The sequence below is a fragment of the Gobio gobio genome (assembly GCF_949357685.1).
Source record: "Gobio gobio genome assembly, chromosome: 21".
In the NCBI taxonomy this organism is placed as follows: Eukaryota; Metazoa; Chordata; class Actinopteri; order Cypriniformes; family Gobionidae; genus Gobio; species Gobio gobio.
The window spans coordinates 20,629,004-20,640,933 of NC_137117.1; the positions used below are offsets into that span (position 1 = coordinate 20,629,004).

At 37.9% G+C, this 11,930-nt stretch overlaps 1 protein-coding gene across 6 annotated transcripts in view; it reads right to left on the reverse strand.

The window, feature by feature from the left end:
* dvl1a (dishevelled segment polarity protein 1a) overlaps positions 1-11,658 on the reverse strand; it is a 53,480-nt gene extending 41,822 nt beyond the window's left edge. For 3 of the 6 annotated variants that reach the window (XM_079802366.1, XM_079802364.1, XM_079802369.1), the window contains exon 1: positions 11,158-11,658. In XM_079802366.1, the coding sequence (XP_079658492.1) occupies positions 11,158-11,327 (170 nt within the window). In that variant the 5' untranslated portion in view covers positions 11,328-11,658. The remainder of the gene's footprint in view (positions 1-11,157) is intronic. The other 3 variants (XM_079802365.1, XM_079802370.1, XM_079802367.1) reach the window with 2 other exon arrangements.
* Between the last annotated feature and the right edge of the window lie 272 nt (positions 11,659-11,930).

The following is an 11,930-nucleotide window of genomic DNA, read 5'->3' on the forward strand; positions in this document are numbered from 1 at the left end:
GGGGTGCCTCCAGGACAGGTTTGAAAACCACTGCCCTAGAGAAAAACATAACTGGTGTGCATATTGAGTCAAAACAATGGCACTGACATATTTTAAGATATGTCAGTGCAAGTTGCTTTCAGTTAAAACAGCTCAAACATGCAGTTTAGTCTAGGACTAGCTTAAAGGGTTAGTTCTCCCAAAAATTAAAATTAGCCCATGATTTACTCCCCCTCAAGTCATCCTAGGTGTATATGACATTCTTCTTTCAGACGAATAAAATCGGAGTTATATTAAAAAGGTCCTGGATAATCCGACGTTGCACACCAGTTACGCTCGTCAGACGTAGCGTAAGCATTTTGAAGTTTTAAATATGGATATTTTTCTTACACAAATGCATCAATTTGCTTCAGAAGGCCTTTATACACCCCCCAGAGCCGCGTGGAGAATGTTATATGACGGACAGATGCACTTTTAAGGACAAAAACAGGACAACAATCACTGCCATTATAAAGCTTGGATTAGCCAGGATTTTTTTAATACAACACCGATTTTATTTGTCTGAAAGAAGAATGTCATATACCCTAACCCTTTAAGCCTTGTCTGTGAAACCGGGGGTATATTTTGCAGCCCTAGCACAATTCATGTTCGTAGCCCAAATAGCTGTAAAGGGTTAGTTCACCCAAAAATTGTATCATTAATTACTCATCCTCATGTCGTTCCCAACCCTTAAGACCTTCGTTCATCTTCGAAACACAAATTAAGATATTTTTGATGAAATCCAAGAGCTCTCTGACCCCTCCAGAGACAGCAATGTAATTGACACGGTTCAAGGTCCAGAAAGGTAGGAAATACATAATTAAAATAGTCCATGTGACTCCAGTGGTTCAAACTTAATTTTATGAAGCGACAAGCGCAAAAACAAATAAAAATAAAGATTTTATTCCACAATTTCTCCATGTCTGTGTCAGTCTCCTACGCGGTTGAAGTAGTAAATACAGTACAACGCTTCCGAGTTACATCAGAGCTACACCAGCATGCCGGCAATACAGTACAACGCTTCCGAGTTACATCAGAGCTACACCAGCATGCCGGCTTACCATTGGCCCGCAGGCGTAAATCGTAGGGGGTCAGGACCCCCCCTATCTGAGGGCTGTCCCCCGCCCTAAATATATAATTAAAAACCACATTGTGTATTATAAATAATATAATGTATAAAAAATATATAAATATATACTTAAAATAATTGTGTAAGTAGTAAAACAATAAAAACCCAAACAGGCAAAATGTGTTTTAAGTCTAGAAACATTTTGAGTCCCCCCTCTCTTGCCTCACAGCGGTTTGGTCCATCACGCACCTCACCTACACACACAAGTCCGGTGGAAGAGAACAAAGTTCTTCAGTAGTTGTGGAATCCAGTAAGTAGCTGTTAAAGCTATTTTATTCACTTTAAACATCAGATGAAGTAATTTTATTTCTCTTTAATACAGGCGATGCTGAATTATTAATAAATTAGCAATGACAAAAAATGATGATACCAATGTACCGTAGTCACCCACAACGACTAACATGGCATGATAAGCGTATGCGTGAACTGATATTAGGCTAATGTAGATTTACCGCTGTGTTGGGTTTTGTGATGCTGAGACAGGAGCTGACCAACTTAAACTGCATAGGAGACTGACACGGACGTGAAGGGGGTTGGAACTAGGGATGTCCCGATCAGGTTTTCGGTCCCCGAGTCATTTGATTTTGAGTATCTACCGATACCGAGTCCCGATCCGATACTTCTATAATACATAAAAAAAGAATAAAGAAGAGCGAAAAAACAGATCCAGGATGTTCCTTATTTTTTATTTAATTCACCTTATTTAACCAATAGCGTCTCTGCAGCAAAGTGGAGTCAAAAGGGTCTAACTCTGTGCCACCGCATAACTATAGATGTGTTAAAAAATAATGAGAATATATATACATATATATCCGAGTCCTGATCGGGAGGTAACGTCCAATTCCGATCGAGTCTGAAACCACGTGATCTGGATCTGGACATCCCTAGTTGGAACCACATGTGGGTGAGTAATTAATGACAGAATTTTTTTAAAGGTCCCATGGCATGAAATTTTCATTTTATGAGGTTTTTCAACATTAATATGAGTTCTCCTAGCCTGAATATTGTCCCCAAGTGGCTAGAAATTTTGATCGGTGTAAACCAAGTTCTGTCTTTCTCTGCCTGTGAGAAAATGACTGCTCAGACGAGCTGATCTTGAATTTTCCTGTTATGACAACGGTTACCTCCCTTTTCTCCGCCCAGAGAATTTGGCACGCCCATGCAAGTGCTATATGTGTCCTCGAGAGATCATGGCTTGTGAACGAGTGAATGCTGGCAGTTTCTCAGTGTTTGGATGTACAAATGAAAACAGAAGTCTTTTTTCAGTTCCTTCTGATCTGTGATCTGTGATTTCTGATGTGTAGCTAATTATTCAAGTTCACACAGAACTTTATTATTCGTGCTGCGGCTTCTCTCCCTCCCGACACAGAATGGTGTTTTCTATCTTGTGAGCCAGTGTTTTTGTACGTCTATCTGTTCTAAAATGTGCATACAGTCGTGAGTTTCTGCTCAACATCGGCAAAGCCACATCTTTAGAGATAAACCTCACGCACACCGAAGCTCGGGCTGCACTGACCGGTCGGCCTTCAACCTCACCGACCCCCCATACTGCATCTGGCCCACAGCGGAGGCCACATACACGGCGCGAGCTTAAGCAGAAGGGGGGGTAAGCGTGAGGGTATCCGGCTAGGCTAGCCAGCAATCCACACAATAAACTGGATTACATTCGATTACTGCTGCTGTGTATTTGTTTGTGCTGTGTACTCAATGCGCGTCACTGACGCTTTTCATATGATAGGAAAATATCTAAAAATAATGCTATAATCAACACTTACTCGAAACTCGTTCATCTCGACAGCTGTAATGATACATTACATGTGTTACAAAGTTGGTAGAATAAGGAGGAAGATGGGCTCGGCGTGACTGGGACTCGTGTTTATTCAGAACTCTCAGATACAAACAAAATAAACTCGCGCTGACAGACAGCGCTCTCACAACTCAGTAGTTACTATAAATAACTTTGTTAGCAATCGCTCCGTCTCTGGTCTGTGATGTCTAGTTCGCGAACGAATCTTTCTTTTGAACCGGTTCTTTTTAGTGAACCGGTCGAACCAGTTCACCAAATTGGACTGAATCATTCTAAACGGTTCGCGTCTCGAGTCAGCACTGACCCATAATTTACTAAAGTTACTAACTTTCTGAAATGAGTGACAGTCCCTCCGACTAGAAATAAACTAATAACCTGAAGTATATGCTAGTAACTACAACAGTTCACTGAACTAAGACGTGCTGAGAGAACTGATGAGAAGTGAACTACATTTGCATTTACATTTATGCATTTGGCAGACGCTTTTATCCAAAGCGACTTACAGTGCACTTATTACAGGGACAATCCCCCTGGAGCAACATGGAGTAAAGTGCCTTGCTCAAGGACACACTGGTGGTGACCACTGGGATCGAACCAGCAACCTTCTGCATATCAGTTCAGTGGTTTAACCCACTGGACCACCACCTCTCCAAGATGGAACTCAGGTCCATCCGTCTCTCTGGCAGCAGCTTGTGCGTCGTAGACCTCGTTAAACCACGCCCCCTCCACTACAAGATCTGATACTCATTTCAAATGCAAAGATGTCAGCCAATCACAACAGTGGGCGTTTTTACTGAAGTCTCACAGCAGACACGCCCCTTGAAACAGCGCATTCAGCCACAGGGCAAACATCAGTATAGAAAAAATGCCTTTTATTTCTAAATTATGATATTTTATGATGTAAAAATCATACTAACAATATAAGTACACCTCAGGAAACATTATAAAATAATAGAAAAATGCCATGCCATGGGACCTTTAATAAAAAGGGTAAAAGAGAAGCAAGCACCACTGATGACATCATCACAGTGAGATCTAGCAGATGGAAATCAATATATGACCATGCACATGCCCTCATTCAGAAATCTATAGGGCTTTTCTGACTAGCAACCACTTCATGATATAATTTATCTACTTAAGGGATTTCCTGTGTTGTGGGACTGGTCCATATGTGAGCTGCGGCCCAGCTCAGTGTGATACTAAATAACCAGGGCTGAAACGAGAGCCAACCCAGTCCGATTAATGCCTGATAATCAGTCAGTAAATGAGACCATGATACACCTAGACTACATGCTAAGTACAGAGTGGCATATCACTTCCAGTCAAACGCCAACCACATCCTTCCGCACAACACACGCGACAGCAGCGCTTTAAAAATGTAACACAACTGAAATATTTCTGTGAAGTCAATGGGGTCTGATAAAAAATACATCAACCTGGCCTGACACAGAGGAATCCATTACCGGGTAACCATTAGTTAAAACACAAGCGCTATGTATGCAACGTGTGCTGAGGGTACTTAAAAGTGAATGAAATCCATCTGGGGCATTATTCCCAGTCTTCATTCCTACGCTCCACTGATATCTTGTTAAACACATCAGATTCATTTAATTTCAGATTAGGTTATCCAACAATCACACACAGCAGCAGTGCAGCAGAGGTAGCTGGCACAAATTGGCCCTCAGAGAGATAGTGTTTGGGTGTCTGCCGCTGCTGTCGGTCCTCTAAGCTTTGAGCAAAGGTTTACAGGGGTATTAACGGACTATGGCGGATGATATCAGAAGATATTATCAGAAGCAGCAGAATGTTGTTTATTATTATGGTGGACACACACAGTGGGGATCTATGGCAGTAATAGTGGGATTAGCGGTGTTTATGTTGGACGCTCTAGGGCTAGTTATAATAAGAGGTGTGTCTACACCATCCCAGAGTTCATAGGTTCATCTCATCACTAATCTGTAAATGTAAATGTTAACTAGCCCACATTAGCGAGGCATAAGACCATTTTTTGTGCATTTGAGATCTCGCAAGACTTGTGCTGGTTGGATTTCTTCCTGCTTCATGAATGGTTGAAGAATGAACAATGCAAGGCTGTCTAAAAATAATGTTTGCCGCATTTAGCAGCTGCACACAAAATAAATCAACTCCCGCTGGGACGCATTTATGGTTCTGAAATGTGTCCAGATCCAAGTTGTGACTCATAATTTTGTAGTCTGCTCTGCATGCTGAAACTCAAAGTATCCTAGTTGCACTGTAAAGAAAAATTAAAGATTTTTTAGTTTTTACTTATATTTAAAATTAGATATTTAAGCTGTAAATAAAACAAATATTATTGGAGTACAAGAAAATACTATTTTGGTGTTTGAAATATGTTTAAGTTAGATAAAACATGCTAGCAACGTGTTAAACATGCTAAATCATGCCAGTAAAATGCTAAAACCTGCTAGCAACATGTTAAATCATGCTAGCAAAATGCTAAAACATGTTAGCAACACATTAAAACATGCTAAATCATGCTAGCATTATGCTAATTAATGTTAAGACATGATAGCAACACATAGAAAATGCTAAATCATGCTAGCAACATGCTAATTAATGTTAAAACATGCTAGTAACACGTAAAATAATGCTAGCAACATGTTAAATCATGCTAGCAACATAATATTTCAAGTTAAAACATGATAGCAACACATTAAAAATCATAACTAAATTATACTAAAATGTTAATTAATGCTAAAACATGCTAGCAATATGCTAAATCATGCTAGCAACATGCTAATTTGTGTTAGCAACACGTTAAATCATGTTAGCAACATGCCAATATATCTGTTCTTCTGATAGACTGTAGTACTACTAAAACTACTTTCAATTTCACTACTCCAACTATTTCAAATTGAAAAACTTCAAGCTTTTAATCTTTTTCAAACTTTCATGGCTAGGCTTTTTCAAGCCAACTTAAAGTTTGTCTATGAACTTTACTATCTAGTTATTTGTGAAATTTTCTAGACATTTCAGATTTAAAACTGTTCCATTTTTTTCAGTGTCTAGGCCCAAGTTTGCTGCTTCACATTTTAACATAAAGTAGCCACAGAGAGCTTAGTAAATCGTAGCAGTCTGGCTTTGAAGGTCAGGCGTTGTTTGTTCTCGCAATCTGCTTCATGGTCACCAGGGCAAACTGAGCACTCAGTGCTAGGTGTGACAGGAAAGCAACACTGTTAGTAAACTATCCTATGTTAACAGGAAAAGCAAGTTTTTTTGGAAGGTCATGCTAGAACACCAACATGTGTTGTGGTGCATATGGGAATTTAAAAGCGCCTGATGAAGGTGGCAGATCAATAGCCTCAGCTTTGTAGGATTAAAGAGGCTTTCAAATTGAAATGGTGACAAATAACCACATTCCCTACTGCACTGGAGCATCTCCATCCAGGACACATCACTAAACATCTGTGTCTTTTAAGATCAAATGAGACAGTCATCTCTGAACCTAAATAAGGAATCCAGATACGCCTTATAACATGACATGGGAAGCCTAGATCAAATCCATCTATTTATCCATCCATGACATTACACATAAGCAGATACTACAGCTGAACACTCTTTAAAATCAACATGGAATACCATTCGTAAACCTTTTTACTTTCATAATGTGATGTTTTCTCTGAACAAAACAGGATATTCAGCAAGAAAGAAAAAAAATACAGGGCGGAACTTGATGTTATCCATCAGGAAGTGATTGGATCATCATAAGTATAGATGTTACATATTCAAAGAAACCAAACCAAATGTTTGCTAAAATAATGCTACACAGCTGTTTGGCTTCTGGTTAACCTTGTGCCTCTCTAATCATTTCAGAAGTAGAGCTATAAAAACAAAAACATTTTTGAATAAAGGGCAGCAATTAATCATTTTAAATAAACACAAAAATGTGCATTATGAAACTGTAAAAATAGGGATTGTTGCAAAGTTTTACACTAGCCTGAATTAGGAATGGGCGATATTGACTTAAAAAATATTTTCTGGTATTTATTGCGATAACGATATATACAGGTCCTTCTCAAAAAATTAGCATTTTGTGATAAAAGTTCATTATTTTCCATAATGTAATGATAAAAATGTAACTTTCATATATTTTAGATTCATTGCACACCAACTGAAATATTTCAGGTCTTTTATTGTTTTAATACTGATGATTTTGGCATACAGCTCATGAAAACCCAAAATTTCGAAGCATCCTGGGCCTCCATAACACCTCAGCAGTGCCACAGGCTGATTGCCTCCATGCCACGCCGCATTGAAGCAGTAATTTCTGCAAAAGGATTCCCGACCAAGTATTGAGTGCATAACTGAACATAATTATTTGAAGGTTGACTTTTTTTGTATTAAAAACACTTTTCTTTTATTGGTCGGATGAAATATGCTAATTTTTTGAGATAGGAATTTTGGGTTTTCATGAGCTGTATGCCAAAATCATCAGTATTAAAACAATAAAATACCTGAAATATTTCAGTTGGTGTGCAATGAATCTAAAATATATGAAAGTTAAATTTGTATCATTACATTATGGAAAATAATGAACTTTTATCACAATATGCTAATTTTTTGAGAAGGACCTGTATATCACGCTAAATGTAGTACCATTCTCCATGTTTTTTGCTACAAGTGAGAGCTGCATGCATTCTTGAGAGCCTCAGAAAAGCAAACAATGATCTAAAGTAAAACGTACGCTACCCATCATCAAATGGTCTCCTAACTTAAAAATCCACACCAGCCTTTTCAGAAATGGAAAAAGTTGCAGATATACTTTTCCTCTGTAAAAGTGCAGGTAATGTTTAAATAGTGCAACTGTGCTGAAAAACATTGCACAATACAAACAATAATAATTCAAATAATAATACTACTAATTCTACTACTAATAAAAAATAAACCACACTAAGGATGAATGAGCTGCTGGGTTCATGAATATTAATCACGTTGTCTGCGTTCACTCGAACTGATTTGCTGAAATCAAAACAGGGACAGTAATAGATGTGCGCCAGCCAATGAGATTGCCGTTTGTGCATTCGTTTATTCTTGTTCATATAGGCTGAATAATTCCACATGAATGCCGTTATTTAACAGGAAAATACAACTAAGAATATTGTTTGCTTGTAGCACATAAATTCTACGTGGTGTAAGACTCTCTCGCTTTCTCTTTGAGTGTGTGAGAAGCACTAAGCGCTCTTAGTCGCGTGCCTCACACTAGTGTTTACTGTGCGTAAAATACCTTGTGCATTCATTGAGATGAGCTGAAATAGTGTGCTTTACTGATCGCTTGACAAAGCGCAAATCTCTAAAGAGCTCAGACCATATGCTCAGCGAGTGAAAATATATCTGTGTGTACAGGATCCAGATTGGAGAGGTAGCCCCTTGTTTAGTGATAAACTCCTCCGCAGCTTTAACCATAGTTGTTTTCGCTCTGCACGTGAGGCTTTATCGTTATTATCGCGGGAAGACAAATTCTTATCGTGGGGAGAATTTTTACCGGTATATCGCAAATGATAAGATATTGCCCATCCCTAGCCTGAATGATAACAAAGCAGAGGAAAAAAAACATTGTTTTTCAGATTTTTCCTGCTCATGAACAATAAAAACATTGACAGCCAATCAGAATCCACCTGATTTTAAAGACCTTGAGCATCTAAAGCAGCAGACAAAAATGCAGCGCCACACTAATAATAAATAGAACTTTATAATGCATTGGTGCGTTATTGTTATCGTACTAGTTAATTTTCTTGGTGTGAATGGGCCTTTAGTTAGTTCAAATGACTTAAAGAAATACTTCACCCAAAACTGAAAATTGTGTCATTACTTTCTCACCCTCAAGTTGTTCCAAACCTGTATGAGTTTATTTCTTCTGTTGAACACAAAAGAGGATATTTTTAAAGAATGTTGGTAACCAGACAGCAGTTGACAGTAGCTTTGACTTCCATAGTACAAAAAAAATACTATTTAAGTCAATGAGTGTTGTCAACAGCCTGGTTACAAACATTAAAAAAATATATATTATTTTGTGTTCAATAGAAGAAAGAAACGCATACAGGTTTGTATCAACTTGAGGGTGAGTAAATGACAGAATTTTCATTTTTGGGTAAACTATCCCAATTGCAACTATAATTACATTTAACAGCATGTAATATGTATAACAAACTGATTCTGTTTAATAATTTCTGGTAGAATAAACCTGTTCAATAACCCAAGCTTCAATATTGTTAGAATATCGCCAAACTCAAAACAGTTGACCTATTGTGAACAAATATGAACATTTCTCAAATCTGACTCAATTTCAAAATGAACAATGTTCAACAATCACAGAATAATAGAAAGCTGATATAGCAGCAGCTCAATTTATCTGCAGCCTGTTTGCTATTTGGAAATATTAGGCAACTAATCCATTCACGTTGGGTGTCACTGGCAAATTAGAAAGTGACAGTTCTGCCTGACAGCTGCATGTTCACGGTCTCTCACTTCCCCTCAAATAACGTCAGTCTAGTACTGGGGATTTTGAAGTGACAGAAAATGACTGAAAGTTTGCTATACTAATGAGTTTGCAGTCTGAACAAATTAGGACCTGTGAGATGTTCATTAGATTTAAAGATTATGTTTGATGTCTTCATTTGATCTGGTCAACACTGGTCAGTGTTCGAGCTGTCAAACATGGCAGTCATTTAAATTAAATGTAATTCTCCCCTCTGGGTGATATGCGAGCGCGTTTGTTTTAGAGTCATAAAAGGTGCTGTCACCTTTAAAAGATCAGACTGACTTTGTCATGTCATGTTTTTCTATTACGATGCATCTGAAGGCCAGGCCTTAACTTCAAACGACTCAAACTTGGGGGAAACCAGAGCACAAGCCACTGTCAAATGGAGTTACAACACAAGACACTGTATTAGGAAACAACCATGATATATTTGCACCATGTGGAAGCATGCGACTCGAAGCATGCGACTGGAGTTGACAAAATTAGCTCTGTTGCAGTGCATGTGTGGTGCTGTGGCAAGCCCTTTAACATTTATTCATTAAAAACTAACTAGTATTTATTATGCTACTAGTACTTATTTTTAAATCACTAGCAAGTAATGAAATAGTGACTGGTATCTTTTTCAATTTCACTAATAACTAGACACTAGTACTTCAATTGTGGCTAATTCAGATATTAATAGGCCTTCTTTTTGCTTCTAGTCATCTTAGTGATAACTCTTCCACTATTATGGTAAAAAAAAAAAATCTATTTTTTGTTAATATTGAATTCTATGGTCAGCTTCAGTTCAGGTAGGAATCTAGTAACTGTTAGAAAAGTTATGAGGAACCAGTGACAATTGAATAGTTACCTTATCACTATTAAGATAATTTAATAAGTAAATGAATAAGTAGCAGTATGTATGTGACTGATTTAAGAAATACTAGTTTGTACTAATATCAAATAAATATTAAAATTGATACTTGAAATTGAAAAATATACTAGACAATATTGGATTACTTACTAGTAATTAAATGAGGTACTTTTAACCATTAAAAGGCTAGTTAGTAAGGATGCTGCCTTCAAGTGCACAAATAATTATATTGTGAACAGTAAAGCCAACTACACCTCAATTCAAAATTATGAATAAATTGATCAAATTTTATCAGAATTATGTTATAAACTGTTTTTTTACATAAATAAACCTGGGAAAGGTGGGTGTTTAACTTTACACCATTCACTACAGACTTGTTTTCTGCTCACTGATCCATACATATAGATTTTAGATATAAATATATAATATTATTTCTATTGTAGATCAATATTCTTATTCGTGTATCATGTAGAATTTCCACTTGTAAATAAAATTGGTCATTCTGTGCTCGGAACTCGATATTTCCGACTAAGAACACATAAATGTTATAACGGCTTGCCACACTGGTGGTGGGTTTTGAGTCGAGCACACGCACCCGCGCAGGAACGCGCACTTTAGAACACGGGTTCAAAGCAGGTGCCAGCAGCAACAATGTAACAGTGTAGCAACGTCACAAAGAACACTCAAACGTTCTAAATTCTTTCCAGGTTTGACAGAGTCTATAAGGCATGTGGCTGCCATAATGCTGAGTCGATGATGGGTGTGATCGCGGTTGTTGAGTAGCCTACTAACACACACTACAATATGAGCAGATCATAATTCCCCCTACTTACCCGAAATCCTGATCCATAGATTTGAAAAAGAATTTATAACTGTTGATCGGACGGTTGTTAAGGACATTTTTAAAATCCGCCAACGTGACTTTTTCCGGAGAAACCGTCAATTTCACTAAATAAGGGGTTTCTTCTTCGTCGATATGGTATATAATTTTGGTCTCCGCCATGAGTAGGCTTATATAGGTAGGACAATCATTGACAGAAGAAGGAGCAAGGGTTGCAGCAGCGAGATACAAAATATATTTGTAGACTAGAAGTCGTCAAGTGTCATATATGCGCTATAAGGCGACATTGCTGGTTGCCGGTTTCACGTAGGCAGACAAAAATCCTGGTCGTGGACGGAGCGAGCGGTTCCAGACATAATCGAAGCTTGCGCGTCTCTATCACGGCGTCAATGTTTCTCTCTGATCGCCAGTAAAACAGGAAGGGACGGTTCACATCCCTATGAGCTGGAGTTCAGGATATTTCACCATTTCAGGTTTCTCGTGGAGGTAGGCTGCTCTCTAGCGGTAGTCAGAGTCCGCGACAGTCAATTGACTGAGCTGCTGTGGCCTCTGCTAAGACAACAGCTGTTAAAACACTACTAGGCCTACCTCAAAAAGTGTACATATCAAGCAGGTGCATAGTAGGTGCGTAGATTGTAGGTTTTTTTCCTTTTTCATATTTTTGAAATTCATAATTTATTCAATCATGTATCATAGAACATTCTCAAAATAAATTACTAAAAGTCTCAAGAGCATTTTTAAAAAAATAAAACAGAAATCTTTATT